Source organism: Xiphias gladius, chromosome 15 (assembly GCF_016859285.1).
Source record: "Xiphias gladius isolate SHS-SW01 ecotype Sanya breed wild chromosome 15, ASM1685928v1, whole genome shotgun sequence".
NCBI lineage: Eukaryota > Metazoa > Chordata > Actinopteri > Istiophoriformes > Xiphiidae > Xiphias > Xiphias gladius.
This window is the reverse complement of record NC_053414.1, coordinates 29,719,293-29,739,001: the sequence shown is the minus strand read 5'-3', so window position 1 is coordinate 29,739,001 and position 19,709 is coordinate 29,719,293. Positions and strand designations below refer to the sequence as shown.

The 19,709-nt window shown below is 41.1% G+C and overlaps 1 protein-coding gene across 2 annotated transcripts in view; it reads left to right on the top strand.

Moving 5' to 3' along the window:
- Positions 1 to 19,709, top strand: part of LOC120800318 (sodium/potassium/calcium exchanger 3-like) — a 47,571-nt gene that overhangs the window by 13,804 nt on the left and 14,058 nt on the right. For both annotated transcript variants that reach the window (XM_040146336.1, XM_040146337.1), the window contains one exon: positions 16,752 to 16,828. In XM_040146336.1, the coding sequence (XP_040002270.1) occupies positions 16,752 to 16,828 (77 nt within the window). The remainder of the gene's footprint in view (positions 1 to 16,751; positions 16,829 to 19,709) is intronic.

Below are 19,709 nucleotides of genomic sequence, written 5' to 3'. Positions count from 1 at the left end.
GAAAAGCTCCAACGAAGTAATCCACCGTAAAACACAAGCTACTGGTAATCTACAGTATCTTGAATTTATTGGTCATTTTTTGATGTAGCAATAAACAGTATTTTCAAGAATGTATTTTTAATCGTACACATAAATGCATCTTAAATTGTGTAGATGTGTATATAATGTGTGTTAATTTTGTATACTGTATGTGTTGTGGGAGGTCGTTTTGCTGGATATTTGAAGTTTGATATTCAGCGGTGTCTTCTGGCCATATGTGGGGTTGCCCAAGGTTTTAGTATGACATGGGAGACTTGCTAATTAATCTAATGTAATGCAATGCATTCAGGATCACTCTTAGGATGTTGTTGAAATGCATCCGTGAGACATGTTGGGGGAAGTGGGTTCACCAAATGTGTTGCAATGCTTGTACGTAACAATTTTAACAACAATTATATTATATTGCAGTTACTTAAACTTGGGTTTTATTGCAGTAGTGATCGTTTCTATCAGTAATAATAATATTGTATACACCAAGTTAATTGCTGAGGTCTTGGAACACAGTAACATGGCTAAAAAGTCCAAACACGAACAGCAGGGTTTCTTTCTTGAAAGTGGTAACTTCAACTTGATGCAGACTCTTGTTGGGTAAAATCTGTGTCCACCAGGTGATTAGCTAACTATAGCTTGGTGTCTGGTTAGTCTTTTACTCTGACATATCATTACCTGATTTTAACTGAATGGGCTGCATGAAGTTTTTTTTTTCCTCAACATTGTGATAGGCTCAAGAATTACTGTGAAGGAAATATACAGTGTGATAAATCAGTTACCAGGTTTGAGTGTTATTTCCCCTCAGTGTATATTAAGTGCGGACCTCTAAATGTATTTTGAGTAACGTGTGTTGCGCACCTTTCAGGCCACAGAGCGCAGGGCACACAAACATGATATGCTGGTGTGGAGTGGAACTTTATGCTTCATTATCCTCTGGGGGCGGGCGATGTGTCGAATATGCTCGATGTATTGCAGCTTTTTCTACGTTATATGCAGTAAATAACTATATTGTGAACATCGAGTGCAAATTGTCACAGAATTTTTTTAAGCCGCCCACATGAGACTCACCTGGTCTTTTTGCTTCTCTTGCTCTCTCCTAAGGCTCTCTCCCTCTCACAGACACAAAAAGAAGCAAACTCACACACATAAGTCACACACACTCACCTGCCCATCCAGGCCACTCTCCTGGTCAAGTGTGTGTCATGTACAGTATATATGTTAGACATGTGTTTTTGTGTGGAGAGAGTGCAAGAAGTGAAGCACCAAAGTGAGCTCATACGTGTTGAGTTCAGAAATGGTAATTGAAAGTGGAGCCGGACAATTGGTTCCGAAAAGAAAAAGCACTGGATCCATTGGCGGGCAGTTGTTTGGGTATCGCAAGGAAGATGTTGAACAAACAAGTTTTATCTGCAAAATATGCAGCAAAACCATTGCCACAAAAGGTAGCAGTACCATAAATATGTTTCACTATTTGAATTGCCACCCACTATAAAACAATGAATGACTGAAACTCCACATCCACATCTCCACTAGGGATGTTTCTAATGTCTAATTTCCCTTTCAATTAAACAGAAATTTTAATTTAGTCTAGTCGGCTGGTCTCAAAAACTCTAAAAGAAAAGGTCAAAATTGCTGTGATGAGTTGCGTTACCTTTTCAGACCGAGCGGGATCACAGCATCTATGGGTAAAGAAAATGTCATATTGGTTTACAGAGTTTGGCTAATGTTAGCAGTGCTGGCACCAGCAGCATTCTTTCCTTGCAGTTTAACGTCCACATACCTGTGTTGAATGTGGTTACGCACTGCTCCGGTCGAGTGGTTATACTCATACATTTTCTAGATCAAAATACTGCCAAACCAGTGTGGTTCGGCAGTATTTTGTCATCTGCCCTACTTTCCAGATGTCATCTGTCCTACTTTCCCTCATGCTTGTTTACAACATCGAGGCATTAGCACGGGGAGAGGGGGGCTGCCGTCTGCCTGGGCTGCAGCCTTGGCTAGTGGCGGGTGGCTGCGTAACATCTTCGCCAGGATTGCACATTAATAAAATATTGATAATTAGATTAACCAACTAATGTCTCTTTTGGCGACCAGTGAGGGTAGCAGTGCTTAATCGTTAAATCAACTAATCGAGCACATCCCTGATCTCCACCCACACCAAATACTGTAAAATGCCAAAGCAACCACCCCAGAAGCAAATGACTCTGGCTTCTTCATTTTCCAAATCAATCACTTTATGGTTGCTTTGAGCTCTGTTTTTGTTGAGGGGGTCTTTGTTGAACCTGAGCTCTGTAGAACTAGGCTTGTATGTGTACAATTGCCTGGTTTGTATAATACGTTTTTTTTTTTTTTCCTTAGCTTGGTCGTGATTTCCTCCTTTTTCCATGCAAGTTTACAAATATACACACAAATTAATATAAACAAGATGGTAAATGGACTGCACTTATAGAGCGCTTCTCTAGTCTTATCGACCACTCTGAGCGCCCTACACTACTGCCACATTCACCCAATAAACCAAATATTCATACAACACTCATTTCTATACATACTGCGCTTTCTACACACTCACACACCGATGATACATCAGAGGCAGTTTGGGGTTCAGTATCTTGCCCAAGGACACTACGACATGCAGGGATCAGACCACTGACCTACCGGTTAGTGGACGACCCGCTCTACCTCCTCGGCCACAGCCGACCAAACAAGTGTTTTATTGCAGACATATGTTGCAGGGACTACTAGAATCATCGTACTGGTTTGATTGTATACATCAAAGGCTTAAATTGAGCATTTATGAAATGCTTTAGAGGAGATTTCAAAATATCGAGATAAATAATGTGTATTGCGATATAGCCTAAAAATATATATATATAAAAAAATATATAAATTACGTACATAAAGCTGATATATAATGAAATCTGTGTTTTTACTTTACTTCCTGTGATGATTGTGTTATTGCCACGCGTGTATTTTGACAGTATATAAACAAAACTGTTTCAACATGTTTGTTTTATGACAGTAGTAAATAAAAAATAACCTGTTAACAATTAAAATATTTAAGTAAAAATGCAAAACAATTATTAACAGTAACAGGCACTAAAAATTGTGTAACTTAACCGAACTGCAGGAGGAAGTCTACAGGCAGCAGTAATCAGGAGTAATAGCCACAGTATAACAGGCACTGAGTCTACTGTGACTCCGGTGCATGAACGAATCTGCTAGGGAGCCCAAAAGCTCCCTAGCGTTCTCTTCGGCATTATTTGGTGTACAGGCTGTAGTTTGACGTGTATGTGAGAGAGCTGGTATCAGCACCAGCTGAGTCTAGTCAAGTACAGGGGTTTGTAGCGGTTTGAAGTACTGAGTAGTCTCAGCAGCGAGCACACAAAGCTACAGAAAGCTCCAAGGGGAAAACATCAGTTCGTCACCCACCACCTGCACTGCTTAAACTAACTAAACTTTCGCTCACAGTACTTAAGTGAGAGTTTTTGGTTTCATTGACTCTATATAGCTGACAGTTAGCCTGGTAACATATAAAAGGCGAGTGGGCGGGAGAAGGTGAAAGCTTTTGTCAGTGTCGGGCTTCAGATAGCGGGCATATGGCTATTTCCGGGAGGAAGTACGTACCAGAGTAAACTCAATTCGTACCAAACTCGCAAAACGACTTACATTTCCGGCCAGCACTGATCCTGAATCTTGTTTACATCAGTTCACAGACCAACTTTCTGGTTCAACACTGGCCATCTATACTTTGTGTAGTTGTGCATGCTCACAGGGATTAATGCCAACATTTCAGGCAAGCTTGCTTTGTACAGTCTGATTGTCTGACTGCTCGGTTTCTTGCCCTGTCAGACTTTGTTGTAGCAGTGTTGCTACGTTCGCAGATCTCATTTCTTATTTTACTTTATTTATTTATTTATTTATAAAATTCATTACTTTACAAGTACAATGTCCAGATTTTTCTCAGTCCACTGTTCACTCACAACCAATCTTCTGTAACCTCCAACTGCAAATGTGCATTAATAAATAATGATTCTATTCTTATACAAGTGTTCATACACAGATCATATAAGATTATGCGATTCCTGTCACAGCAGTAGAACTGTGTCACCAGTGGACATCGTCAAATTTTCTCACAGTCCTCACCAAGAACTGTTAGACTACAAAGAGATACAACAGTATAAATGTAGTGGAAAAAAGATAGAGTCACGAACTAGTGAGAGATGTGTCATAACCAAACCACGCAGAAACTATGTCTTTTCAACTGAAGGAAGCTAGACTCATGATATATGTGTATCTATGCATGCAAGCACATCTATGTGCTTGCATGTATATGTTTGTCCGGGCGTGGTGTGTGTGTGCTACAACTTTGCAAGGAAGGGAAAAAAAGCAGGAGTCCTTAAATGTCACATTACTCAGCACGGTAACTACGCTCACGACATGCGATGTGTCAGCCCACATCATCATCGCCGACTGAGCATGTGCAGAACAGGCCCCCAGCCCTCCACGTGCCCTCAGAATTTGCACGAGAGGTACATGGGGATGAGCTTGTACAGATCCCTGAGGGTGGAAAATGCAACCTTAATCACCTTTTTATATATGTACACATAGATATACACTTTTTTTTTTTTTTTTTTTTTGGTATGCTGAGTGGCGTCATCCCCCTGGTTCTTTTGTTATTGTCCTTACTGTTTGCTCTTTGTTGTCCCAGCGACATTATAGCTTCAACACCTTCTCTTGACGGCTGCACTTCCAAGGGGCAGCCATGACTCCTGGCGACATCAGCGCAAATGAGACTTCTTCATCCTCTGTGTGTGAGAGTGTGTCAATTAACATGAGGGCGCTCGTTGCTCTCTTTGCTCTACTGCCCAACAGGAGTCAAGTCTAACTCCCAAAATGCATTGCCTCCAGCCATATGGTGCAGGGGCTGAAGTTCACTATATTTGTCATTTACATTCAGCCAGTCTTTTTTCCCCTTTTTCTCTTAACAATAAAAGAACCTTGAGATTAAAGGAGCAGTATGATGCGTGATAAACAGTTGATCCCAAACACCCTCCAGCACACTGTTCTCAGGTTTAAAGTCTCTCTGTTTTCAAGTCCTGAGCTGTATGTATTTAAGAGCTACAGAGTGTGGTGGATGTTCATAGAGGACTTTGACAGCTGAGCGGCTGTTCATCTCAGCTTTAGGAAAGCCAATATTATTGTGTTTTCTAAATCAGGAGGAAAGTCAGATTTTTTTTCAGGGCGATTGCACTGCGCTTCAGTGAACTTATTCCCTTTGACTAGATACAAAATAAGTGTGCATGCCAGCTGTGGCATATCTTTTTCCCCCATTATCTAGAGCTTTGCGTTTAGACACTGATTAAATATGTCCAGACATATACTGATCTTTAAAAGAACAGTTAGATGAATAGCAAAACAGATGTAAATTTGATCAGCTGGTATGTGGAGTTCAATTCCATTGAAAATCCTTCCTTCCTTTTCCTTTTAAGTCCAAATATCAGCCTCCTTCATCCTCACCACCAAACAAAATTTCACCACCATGTAATTACAGCTGGACGCTATTAGGGAAGTGGCTATTGCATCATTCAGGAGACATTTTTTATGTTGTTTTTCACAGAGGGAAAGCACACATTGACTACACACACAGAAGAAAAAACATTTCCCACTGTGCATAATTAGCCAGAAGTGTGAGACGCAGAATCATTGCATTCATAATGGGCTGGATAGCTTCCAGCTGATGGTAGTTTGATGAGAGAGAGCAGAGGGAGCTGTACTGCAAATCCATAGTGTTTACACCCCTGTGTGAGTTAGCGGGGAATTCTTTTAATGGCATATTTAACTGTTATTCATCACCACTGTGGCACCCACAGATCTGCTAATGGAGTTCTACTGTGGCATTTTACTGCATAAAACCATCCCCTTGTTTAATTCTATAAACTTATTGTGGGATCCAGAGAATTTGTAGGACAGTCTGATAACAGTGAGTAATTCATTGAATAACAAATTAGAGAATAAGTCCAGTTTGTTACAGCCTAGTTCTTATTTTTATTAGCCATGCTAATCGCGTTTATGATCCCCTGACTTTTCCTCGAGTGCCATCAGCAGGTTTAAGTTTTCACTTATGCAGCAAAATAAAAATAAAAAAATCTCAACATCTGCTACATGGATTGGAAGAAATTGTTGAACAGATATTCCTATTCTGAACTGCTGTCAGAACCAGTTGTCTGACAGTAGCTGAGTTGCTGAAAGGACAGCGGCTGGCCAAACTCTCGTCATCAGGCTGACTGATATTAGAAATTTACAGGACAAAAATAGTTGTCCAGTAGGCTGCATGAGGATTATACAGGCAGAAATCAACATGGTTTTTATTTATTGATTCGTTCATTTTATTTTGGCCACTGTAGCTGTAAGGGGTCAGTCTGCCTGCAGTGAAACTGAAAAACTCACCTTGATCAGTCATTATAGATACCATTAATAAGTTCACAACGTGTACTGTAAAAAGCAGGAGATTTGTGGGTTTTAAACAGTTATCTGTGGAGATGATGCTTCACAGTGTACCAGGAGAAAAAACAAGAGTCGAAACGTAAAAAAAAGGGGGGGGATTCTGGGCTGATGTGATATGTGCGTCTCGGAGTCCGTGTGGATTGGTACATTCGATAAAGGAAGCGCATCTGTTCAATGAGACGGGCAAGTGACGTATGTCTGAAAACGCGTTCTGTGTGCATTGCGCTTCAGTCTTGTTTCCATAGCCTTTTTTCTTTTCTTTCAACGTTGTATTCACAACATTGAAACTGCTGAGATCTGGGAATACAGCAACAGGGCAAGAAACACAAGCAGTCATGGATCAACTTTGATCAACCTTACTTGCCAGTGTTGCATGCAGTTTTCCTGTGCAATAAGGGAGTATTACCTAGATTTCAGGTATGATTGATAGAGCTGCACTGTCTTACTAAGGGGACTCACCTATAGACACAATAGAAAAGCAAGATTATTTCATCAAACGGTGTCAAATGTTACATAGATCATGGTGGGTTTGTACTGCTCTGTTGGTCACTGTCTTTCTGTCTGTTTCTCACACGCTTGCACACATACAAACAAACAGTGAAATCCTCTCCCGAGCCTTTAGTACAGAGGTCGGGTCTAGTCTGTACCAAACTGTAATATAATATGCTTAGTCATCAAAACAGCTAAACTGCTACGGCCACACCATCTGCACACAAACATTGCACACACACACACACACACACACACACAATATCTTTCTCTCTCTCTCTCTCTCTCTCTCTCTCTCACACACTCACACACACACACACACACACAAACAGTCCAGTCCAAAGAGGAGCCTGCCATCCAAATATCCAAATGCAGTGAGACAACCTCCTCCCCTCGTCATCTTACCCCCCAATGCCAAATCCAGCCAGCGGTGCCTGTTCGTTTCCATGACAACGGCCTGAAAGTATTATATCACAGTGAGAAGTGAGCAGGGCAGAATTTTGCACGCATGCACACACTCTGGCATTGCCTTTCTATGTGTCTTTCACTCTTGCTCTGTCACACACATGTACACACAAACATCTAAAAGTGCCCTCTCCCCAAAAACCTCTTTTCGAGCACACAGAGCCTTGTCCTGTGTTATGCAAGATTCCCAGGCTCTTACTCCGAAGGGGTGACATCACCACCGGTAAGATTGAGGGAGAGTAAGGTAGGAGTAGAAATTTCGGGGGAGTGCGTTACTGCCTAGTGCTACTCTTTAAAGTTAAACCTTACACTACTTCCTCCTGAAGGTTTATTATGTCCATTATAAGTTGCCTGTCAATTTTAAATTACCTTTGTGATTAACAGCAAACAGACATTAACAGTGGCAGCTTGCATTAGCAGTTCCAGCAGGCAGGACAACCCAGTTAAGACACTCTGAATAATTCACTGTGACTATATTAGCTTATAAACACATTTTTAATGAAATCATTAACATCCATGTAGCTGGTTATCTATGGGACCTGTATGAGAGGGATAACCTAGATGAATTTCTAAAGGTTTAGACCCAAAGATCCTCAAGCATTACTCGACCGTTTCATCCCCAGCTCTATGACGGTTATAAATAAATGTGACAGAAGAAGGCAGTGAGGGAGTGTTAGGTAAAGATGACCAGATCGGGTATCCACTGGGATTTGTACAGTAGATGCGTAAGGGAGAGTTCCAAGCCAAGAGCAAGCATAACACCACCATATGCATTTGGACAGTCCTCCCACTTCCTCTTCTCTATTTCTCTCTATAAATAAATGCACACATGTTCATGGTGTGATACTTGATGTAATGACATGACGATCTGTGACCTCACTAGTGCTGAAGGAACTAGCCAATCAGCAGAAAATCAGTCAACTTAATTTTGATTGTTTTAATAGCTTGTCTTCTTTTAGGATTTGGTGATGTAAATAAGTTACTTAATAATTTTGACCTAAAGAACAAATGTTCACATATCTAAACACAGTTTTATGAAGAAGAGTGAACGTGGAACCATGCATCGTCACTCCACAGAGAAAGTGGGCTCTGTCTTCTGCCTTCCCTAGTCAGTAGAAAGTGAGTGAATGTGTGGTTGAGCAGCATACATACAATGTGTGCAGAGGGTGACATCGCATTGGGTACAATGCTCCTGACCCAAGCGTGGTATTCAAATGATTACAGGTTAAAAATAATTTCTCTTTCATTTCACCATCTTTACAACTGTGCACAGGAGAGTATTTGTGCTGGTGTGGGTTAACATCATTGGATGTCATAGATGTTGTAGGCAAGAGAAGGCGAAAAAGTTCTGAAATTTTGGGAGCATCCCAGATGCTGCTTCTTCCACTATGACACACTAGATGGGATAAAACAGGATGCACCACGTCTGTTGGGTCAGGCTGTGTATTGTCATCCCAGTGTTAATTATGTTTTTTCATATTACAGTATAGTAAACTAAATATCCTTGGGTTTTGGACTGTTGGTTGAACAAATAAACAAGCAAAGGAAACCACTGTTAAACACTGAATTCATTTTTCTGAGACTCATAAACACTTCGAAGTGATTGTATCATCACAATTCAAACTACTAGGTCCAATAAATATGAAAAAGTCTTGAAAAGCCAAATCGTTTGTGTGTGTAGGGAGCCAGCAGGAAGTCAGCCTGTGCATCCAACTGCATGTGCTTAATAGTGTCACTCTCCGTGACCTTGGCCCACAGACTTCACATTAAAATGACATCACGCACATTAACTTATCTATTCTCGTCACTAGGAAAGTTATATGAAAATTCACAGTGCATTCAGTAATAATTTACATTTTTGTAGTTCAAGTTGTCCTTAAGAAAATACTTTTTGGATATCCAACACAAGTGAAGGTTACTTGACACAATACATTGTGAAAAAAAATACTATATGTGAAAAAAAAATTAAATTAAGTAGTGACATTAAAGCTATATTTGATGGGCTATACTGTCAGAGTAAGTACAAGCAAGAGCCTGAGGAGGATGATTGGCAACATTGAAGAAAATGTTACAACATGGCTGCTAGTGTGATGCGCTTATGCATCTGAATGTGTTAAATATTCCATAAAGGAAAAGCAAAGGTACCGTAGAGCTCCAGCACGAGGAAAACAAATCAAACTGAAGTCACGCTACGCCTCAGTGGCTCATAGTAGTTCTTTCCAAATAGCATGGTAAATTAGACTGGCATGGGATGATGCAGGCAGGCGGGCGACCAGGTGGGCCGTCAGTTCCAACAGGAGAATGAAGCAGACTGAGGCAGGATGTGTCCCCCAGCAAGCTGAAGCCTGATTGTTGATTGATACATTGACTGCCACTGACTGTGCATAGTGAAGAAGAACGGGGAGAACAGGATGACTGCAGGAAGGGAAGTGATGGAAATCTTACTGGCCTTATGTGTGTTTTGTGTGGGCGTGTCTGTTAGTCTCTGTGTATGTATGTGTGTACTACAGCCAACAGGGGGAGTTCAGGCCAGAACACTATCAGCAGCTGTTAAGGGTTCATCCCAGTAAACTCACTTACAACTGCACTAATTACCAGGCCAACTAAATCACTTTTTCTTTCTTTCACACTTTCTTCCTCTCATGTGAACTCAGTACAATTCAGTTTCCCTGCCTTCTGCTTTATCAGCATGACAGATGAAGGAATATTATTGACTGAGCTGTCAAGTTCAGGTAACTGGAAATTTTCCTTTTCTCCTTCCATCCATCCCTCCTCTTATCTGTCCACTAACCCCAACACACCAAAGCCATTTCCATCATACACCAGGGCAAATGTATTTTTTTCCAATCCCCAAACATCATACATAATGCACTGGATCTCGGCCTTGGCGCTGCATGTAGTACATCAAACGTCATCGCTAATGGCAAGTGCACTGTGGAGCAAGAGCAGCAGAGTGACTCCCTTCAGGTTAAGGCTAGCAGTCTATTATTTGTGCCCAGCTCTCCCTTCTGCCACTTAAACACACTCTGCCTCAAGGAGACACTCATTCTGTTGCTATGGAGTTTGTGTTTAGACGGATACAGTCGAGCCCACTTTACTCACGCGGGAGTGTTGATTTTGATGAAACAGGTCAAAGTGGACTGATGTGAGTGCATATATTTTAGCATGCAAGTCATACAATTTCATCGGCTCCATAGACAAATTTGTTAATTAACTTTAACAGATTATCCAGACCCTGAAACTGCAACCCTTAACTACTTTGACTGGGAGCCCAACAGAATTTAATGCGTCAGCGTCCTATAATTACCCCTTGTCGCTGCAGCAGCCGCTGTTGCAGCTGCTCAGCAAAAGTTACATATTCTTGATTTAACTTATTCTTACCTTGAATTTCCATCTATCCATTATTACTTATCCCTCCGAGATCACGGGGAGGGGAGGGGGGGGGCTTAGCTTACATTATGGGCGGGCAGGGGCTACACCACCCTCAGTCTATCGCAGGTTCTGCACCACTGACACCACAATCAAACCTATGGGCAATTTAGAGTCGCCAATTAACCTAACCTGCATGTCTTTGGATTTTGGGAGGAAGCCGGAGTACCGGGAGGAAATCCACGCAGGCACAGGGAGAACATGCTACCTCCACATAGAAAAGCCCCTTGTTTCTTTGAGGCTACAATATTAACCACTGCACCACCATGCCACCCTACTGTGAATCTTTCAATGTGAAATGACCACTTATGTTATTCCATTGGTATTACCAATGAATATCGCCCCTGGAAAGTCACAAAAGAGAAGAGTGTGTCCCATCCCAACCTCTGCTGTGTATGAGTCACAGCTGAGCCTCTGACTGATATCAAAACTTACCTATTGTTCTTTCTATTATTTTTCTTCCAGACCTCTCTCCTTTTCTTCTCATCTCGTTGATATATTGATGATGGCAGTCATATTACTCAAGTTGAAACATTGTCAACTTGTGTGCATGTAATTTAGTCTTGATTTGCCAAAAGAAAATATGCTCCTCTAAAGAAGAAAAGAAGAAAATAGATGTGACCACTGCCATCTTATGTCACTTCACTGGCAAGTAAACTCTGAAACGCAGAGTGTGTGTGAAAGGGCAACTGCTGTCAGTATGTCTGAGCTGCGTAACCTTCAGCCAGGACAATGTTGCTGCTCAGTGACCAACAGTAGACTGTGAATGGAGAGCTCCCGAGAGTCATTTTGTGAAACTGTGTAGTTATGTGAAGTGAGACATGAGAGATGTATTCTCAGTCATGACTGCTTCTACATGACTGAAGGATTAAAGAAGAGAAAGGGTAGAGGGCTTGGAGTGCGGCAATGTAAGTTTCCAGGTGCTATCTTAATTCAGACAATTAATGGGGGTTTCCACAATATTTTAAAACTAGAAATCTCTACAAAACATCTGTCCAGCCTTCTACCAGAAAATTATTGAGAACTGATACTCAATGAACTGAATGAAAGTCTCTAAGAGTCCACCCCTTGATAAATGGCAGCATACGGAGCTAAGCAAGGTCTAGCATGCATTTCTGAGGCAGGTGCTTGGTGTTTGTTTATACATCCTCATTGGTGTAAACCAGACAAGGCTGGTGATGAGTGAATCTGCTGCCTGTTTCTCCCCCTGGCACAGGGGGCACCATTCGGGGCACTGTGAACTCCAGCAGCTCTGCCACATCATCTCGTCTCTATCACCATGTCCACTTGACAGGACTCAACTGCTGAGCCCTTTGTCTCAACTGCTCATGTAGAGCGCCATTCACATCAACCTGGCTGCTTTCCCGCTGTCCACTTCTCCCTGAGTTGATGTAGGGTTTCCAGTTCTGGTTGACTGTAGTTATCAAAATTGTGTTATGATTACACACATCTGTCTACAGCTCCTGTGCTACTCTGGTCAGTGTGCACAGAAACAGACTATTTGATGTGCTTAGTAACATCCATCTAACATCATCTTGGCAACTGACCATTCACTAAACCATGTCCCCCATTAGTTACTGTCGCTATGTCTGTCAGGCTTTCTGTTCTCGCATGGCACATATGCAGTTTACAACGATACCAGTGGCAGATTTACCACTAAAAATTCTTAGTAGTTTTCGAAACAATGGGTCCTTGATTTCTAACAAAGGTAGATAAAAACTTCTCCTTTCCTTTCTAGCTGGCAACCATTGACTTTGCTGGCCAAAATGTCATTGATCGATTTTATCAGCTCAGCTGGAACGAGCTAGCTAGTGAAGCTAATATTAGTCCCATGATTTGACAGACAAATCCAGCATGCACTGGGATGGTTTACAGCTGAGTGTGAAGCGGCTGGGATGAGAGTCAGCACCTCCAAGTCCGAGGCTGTTGTTCTCTCCCGGAAAAGGGTGGATTGCTCCCTTCGGATTGAAAGCAAGTTGTGGCCTCAAGTGAAGGAGTTTAAGTATCTCTGGGTCTTGTTCACGAGTGAGGGTAAAATGGAGGGAAGGAGCACACAGTAGAGCTGCTGCTCCTTCCTGTTGAAAGGGGCCAGTTGAGGTGGTTTGGGTATCTGATCAGGATGCCTTCTGGGCACCTTCCTCTGGAGGCTTTCCGGGCACATCCAACTGGTAGGAGTCCCTGGAGTAGACCCAGAACACACTGGAGAGACTACATATCTCATCTGGCCTCGGAGTCCCCCAGGAAGAACTGGAAAGCATTCCCGGAGAGAGGGGAGTCTGGACTACTTTGCTTAACCTGCTGCCACCCCGACCCACCTCTGGATAAGTGCTAGTAAATGGCTGGCTGGATGGATGGACGGATTTGGTAGTAAATTGTTTAAAAACCAAGAACCCTGTGAACAGGGTCTTAAGTATGCACTGGATAGCTATATACATGAAATCATGCTAAAAGACTGAGGCAAAGGCAACATGTCCCAGGCAAAAAGTCATCTTCCTTACCAGTTGATGATCCATGTAGGAAATCAAGAAACAGCATATCGTTCTTGTATTTCTGTGTAGAGCTAGTTAATCCTGGTATTAAAAGTAGGATAAGCAAAAATGTAAAATCACTCTTATTTAATTCTAACAAACCCTGTTAGCTTACATACTTGGACAAGCAAGACAGAGGTTAGATTCATGTTTTATTGTTTGTTTTTTCAGACTGAATGCTTCACTTTTAACATGACAATAGAAAGGGCTTTTAGGGTTAGTTTTAACCAACGTTTAGCGAGTGTAAAGCTGTCTCGAACGAGTTTGGCTGGAGTGTAAACTTCTCCAACTCCAATAAATGGCACGACAGAGATGCTAACATTAGGCTAAATCTGGGGTGTTGGTAAACGGTCAGTCACTTTGGTCTTAAACAATGACCAAAACTAAAAAAATAAGACCTGAGTAATAAACCGGAAAATATCCGGTAAGTTTATAGTTCTGTATGTTTCAATATATCTACATACCGGTGAGACATGGTGAGTATATGTTTCTGATTCAGACTTAGAAGGAGCTGGGTGCTGTGAGGTGGAACCTTTCAGTCTTGATGTACATTAAACACCTTGTTTACATGAAGGTTCAGTGGGTTTCTTCTGGGAGTGTGTGGTTCTGCATTGCATCCGCACATGTACTTACCTCTGGTGGGAAATTGGGCTTCATGCTTCTTGGGATAGTAATTAGCAGTATGGCTTTTATCTGCAGGCTCTTTGAGTACTTCAGGAGACAGTCGGCTTCATCATTCTGATCATTTTGTTTGATTGTTTTGAGTTCTTTTTTGGTCTTGTCTTTCACTCTTATTTTTATTTATTTTTATTTTTTGATTTTGATGGCATTTTTCACATATACATTTGGCCCTAATTCCCTTCATGAGAGCTGCTTATTCTTTCACTTCACACAATAGCCTGGCATTTTGGCTGGACTTAGTTTGAGCTAGCTAACACTGGCTTGCAACAGTATTAAACACATCCAGCTGTCGCTGTGAGATGGCTGTCTGCTCTCCTGCTCTGTATCCTCTGTGGCTTTTTACAGGCTACTCTGCATTGTGTTAAGCTTAAGAAGTTATAGCAGTGGAACAGTTCAGAGGAGGACTGCAGCCACTCAAACACAGCGAGATACTGTAGATGCAAATAGTCAACAGGGTACAGAAAGGGGGGAGAGTGGGAGAAAACAGTAGGGAACTATTCTTTCTACTCATATTTTCTCTCTGCAACATGTTGTGAAGGAGTTGAAACTGAAATAAGACTAAGAGGAGGTGAAATGATAAACTACTCAACCATTCCTAACACATAAATTGGTTCATTCATTCATTCTTTCTCCCACTTATGGTTAGCCTACCTGCCTCTCCAGTGACTGTGAATGATGCACGGGGCATCCTACGCTCTCTAAGAAGCATACAATGTAACCTTGATGTTTGTGATTCAAACCTTTAACTGGAAGTTGTAGGCACACCAGCAGTCTATGACTCTAGGGATGGCAATGTCAGTCTTTTCAATTGGTCCAACTTAGTCCAGTTATCTCTATGTATCAACTATTGGATGGATTGCCATGAAATTTGGTGCAGACATTGATGATCCCTCAGGATGAATTGCAATAACTGTGGTGATCCCTTTACTTTTCATCAAGTCAAAACTTAACTTTGTTCAGTGCTTTGGTTTTAGGCCAAATAGGTGCAAAACAAGTGTCATATGTGGTTAGTAGGCCTACTAGTTGACAATTCTTAATATGCTGACATGTTAGTAAGAAACGCAACAAGGCTTGGTAATCAACCTGCTGCCTCTGTTACATTCCAACAAATTGGGATTTAAATGTGATCAATGCAATAAATCTGAAAAGGGACAACCAAATTAGAGTCTCTGTGAGTGTGTTAGCATGCTGATGTTCATATTTAGCTCATAGCACACTGTGCTTCGCTTCATTAAAATTGACTTTTTTATTTTTTCATCACTTCAAACTCCTGCTGTGAACATTTGGCTTGTTCTGCCAAGCGTGTTGTTGATAATGATCTGTCAGTAATTGCACTTGCTTTTCATAAACAGTTAAACCATCTTATATTAATCTCATGTTGTCTGCATGAAATGCCCTGGGATTTTATTTATTTATTTATTTGCCCTTTATCTCAGGAGATCAAGATCTCCTCCTGCCTAAAAAAGTGTCACAATCAACACAGAACCAAACACTCACTTTCACACAATATTCAGCATTCCCATAGAACCATGCTGAATAAGTAGCATGTTTCAGTTAGTAGCATGTTGTTGGCGTACACCTCTGAATTATCAACATCTCTGGTTAGATGTATGTCTTCCAAAGTCTGTAAACATATTATATGGTTGTCATTCTTGCGTTGTTTTTGCCTAAGTACTATGGAGCTCTTCACCAGGATCTCCAAGACAGTTCTTCTATGTTTACTGGGCTGTTCAATAAAATATTTCTAATTCTGATGTTGCCATTTGTTGCACCAAATGCTAGCAATCATTAGCATTAGCCCAACTCTCTGCCTGGTGCCTGGCTTGTCTTTCCCAGAGAACAGTGTAGGTGCTGAAATATGTAACAGATGTCAAGAGTGGCCTGTAAGTGGGCTCCTGATTTGTGTGGGCGGAGACGATGACTGGCGAATTGATGCTTGACGGACAAGAGGCAAAGGTTCTCTGGCAGCCAAGCGCCTATCACTGGTCTTGGCAGTCAAGGAGGGACTGTTGGGCTGGGAGAGAGGGGGAGTCAAAAGCAAAGGCAAGGGGGTGAAATAACTCCAGCCACCTTTTAAAGCCAGACCCCTTCTTTTTCACCTCTTTCTGTTTTCCTTCACACCCCCTGCCAACTTTCCACTTTTCTTTCATCTTCCCCTAGCACACAGTTGCACATTCTTGCTCAATTGTGCTCTTATTTCCATGCAGAATAGTAGAGTTTGCAAAAACTCCCACCACCTTTTCACTCTCCATTTCCTCTTCATCCTACTTCCCATCCTACGTACCCTAAATATCCCTCGCTCTATTTTGGCTGTGCTCTCTCTCCTCTTTGCCCTCACTTTGTCTCCCTACAATCACTTTTTCTATTTCCCTATTCTCTAGTTGCTCTCTGAGGAATTATACACAGTCCTTGGAAGGGCACAGTGAGAATGTCACACACACTTGGGGAAGGTACTCTCTGGGTGAGGCTCTTTGTCAGTACACACAAGTTCAATGGGTTTCTGTTCTCATAGGGTTGACCTCTCTTCCGCGCATTGGAAATATGTTCCCTGTAACACACATACATACACACCAACTCACATGCCGTATATGAACTGTTCTAACCCCATGTTTTTGTCCCTTCCAGCTCTACATGAGTTCCCTACAGACCTGTTCACAAACAAAGAGCGAACAGAAGGAGCTGTGGCACTACATGTCCTGTGTGTAAGTTTGCCTTCACCTTTACTACTCTGCATTGATGTGCATGTATGTCAACATGTCAGACTGTGTCTAAATAAACTAATGACCTTTTACTGTTTTTGCAGAACACTTTTACATCACACTTTAAAGGATTAGTCTGGCAGTATTCTACCTTTACCTTACTGTCAACAAATCCCATAAAAAAAACCCCAAGGCATACAATGAATTGATCCTATTAACAGTATTCCTCTGTGCCGTACAACTACAGTGTCTGTCAAAAACTATTAAAAATACATCACTGAGCCGCACCGTTGCTTTCATTAACACGAACATAGCCACTGTAGTTTATTTTGAGTTTGAGTAGTTCCCAAATACACGGACCTGCTGGCACAAATACTTACTAGAGCAACAAATGTGTATTAATCCATGACCGGAAATAATCCCAAACAAATGCACTATTTATTCCTGTTTTATTAACATTTGCTGAAAACTACAGTTCCTAGCTATTTGAGGACATTACCGAGCTTGTTTTAATAAGTCAAATTTTATAATTATGACCCAATTGTAAAGATTTACATCTTCAGTGGGAATCAAATGGTTGGGGCTGTGAGCCACAGTAAGGATGTAGGAAAATAAGAGAGTATAGAGAGGAGGACTAATACATTGTTGGTTTTTGTCTAACCATGGGATTTGTTCACAATTCTATAAAGATAAAGAAAAGCACCAACCATATTCTTTAAAAGTACACATGCCCTGATAGAGCACCACACTCCTGTAACATTGTTAAATGTTATTCTTCTTCCTTGTCAAAACCTGGCCCCTACATTACCTACAATGCAACTAGACCACTGACAGTTCGGTTGGAAAATCGGGTTTGTTATGATAGCAGCGGCTAATACACTGATGTAGCTTTACGCAGCTCCCTCAAGCAGAGAGTAGGAGTGTGCTACAGAGGTGCGGTAATGCTCGAAGATAACTCAAATTATATCACTTGAGGCAATTTATCAGACTTCACACAGCTCCCTCTAGGGCTACAAAAAGCTATATACAACGACTCTCCAACACCTGAAAACAGACTATGATTGTAAAATTGGTGGAGTTCCCCTTTAAAGTAATATCAACTGCAGCATCAAAATCCAAACAAAATGACAAAATCTTTCTCAGTACCTGTCAGGTTTTTTATTAAGTCATACGATAATTGTTGTTATCACCCAAAGCAAGGCTAAACAAATGGTGCTAGATATTTCATCCCCTCATCTGGATCTGCAGCATGATGCCAGTCCCAGTCCTCTCCTCTCCTTTGCAGCAGCATGTCACCGGTTCAGCACACGCATGAACTGCCACACTGGCCTCTCCAGCGTGGCCCAGCAGGGTTCAATACACAAAGTTAAGGCTACGAAGGAGCCCTCTGCTGTCACTCAAATATGACTGGCACAAAGCATTCAGAATGTTCTAGTACATGATGACCCATGTTGTGTTGGGCTGTTGCTGATAGTCTCGTAGGGGTTGACTGTAATGGAAGGTCATGCAAGCAGAGCAGCATCTCCAGGGAACCTTGCTGTGCATAAACAGAGCACTAAGACCTACCAAATGAAGCATTTTGCCAGTACATGTCTGACATTATGGGCAATGTCACTACTTACAGAGCACCCACCCTCTGAGTTAGCTTTTTCCTGCAGGAGAAGCGCAAATAAAAGTAACCTTTTTTAGTATGCTTGGATATTTAAAAAAGCAAAAAATTTTGTATATCGTCACCAGCTATGTGCCTTTGATGTCTAACCTTCAAAATAATGGTGGTTATTGTACTTTGCCTTGAGAGAACAGGATGCTCTGTAGTTTTAGGAAGGGCAGTCAGGGCTAATACCTACAGTCCTAGTAGACTGTATAGTTGTAATGCTGTCATACTTTCCCACTTTTCCATTTTTAAATGATAGTGAGAATTCAGACACGAAATGGGCCAGACTACTTTAAATTTAAATTAAACTAGTTTAAATTAGTACTCTGTTAAAGTTTATTCTCAACCTTGGGAACAGTAAGTAAACTTACTTTAACTCAAAGTCATCTTACTACCTTTTTCCAGAGCTTTTTACCGGATCTCCTTAGCCATATCAGCAAATAGCGAAATTTCAACTGCTGATGAAGACAGCGAAATGCAGTTAAAAGCTCCAGAAAAAGCCAGTAAGTGGACGTTGAGTAAGGATTATTTTTCCAAATTAATCTGTTGATTTTATTTAATAATTGATTAATTGTTTAGTTAATAAAGGTTAGGAAAAAAAGTGAAAAAATTTTCCAGCCCAGTTTCTCAGAGCCCAAAGTAACATCTTCAAATGTCTTATTTTGTCAGGCCAACAGTCCTAAAGATAAAGATATTCCATTTACAATGATAAAAATGACATATGTAAAACAGAGAAAAGCAGAAAATTCACAAATTTAAACATTTAAAAGCATCCTACATTGGTCCTGACTCGTGTCTTGACTTCGGCCTAACCTGTCTTGGCTTGGGACTTTTACCTGATTCTTTTCCTTCTTTTACATGTTAAATATAGAAAGACACAAAGCCTTACTTTAGGAAGCTAAATAAAAATAAATAACTAAATGAATAAAAAACTTCTGAAAATTCACAATATGGCTGTTGAATCTACTAGCAGCCCTCTTTTAACCTGCAGCTGTCCCCCTGTACTGTCAATCAGAGAGTACTTGTAAATACTTATTTTCTTGCTAATTTCTGGTTAAATATAAAAGGCCTTGAAAGTCTGAAAATGCTATTTAAAAATAAATATACAAATTACAGCACAGATGTCATGTCACCTTGTAACTTATGTTGTTCAATTGCTACTGCATTTGTGCAGTAGCAGCATATGGTCTTAGTTCAGTGATGTTGATTTAAATGCTGGATTAGATCCTG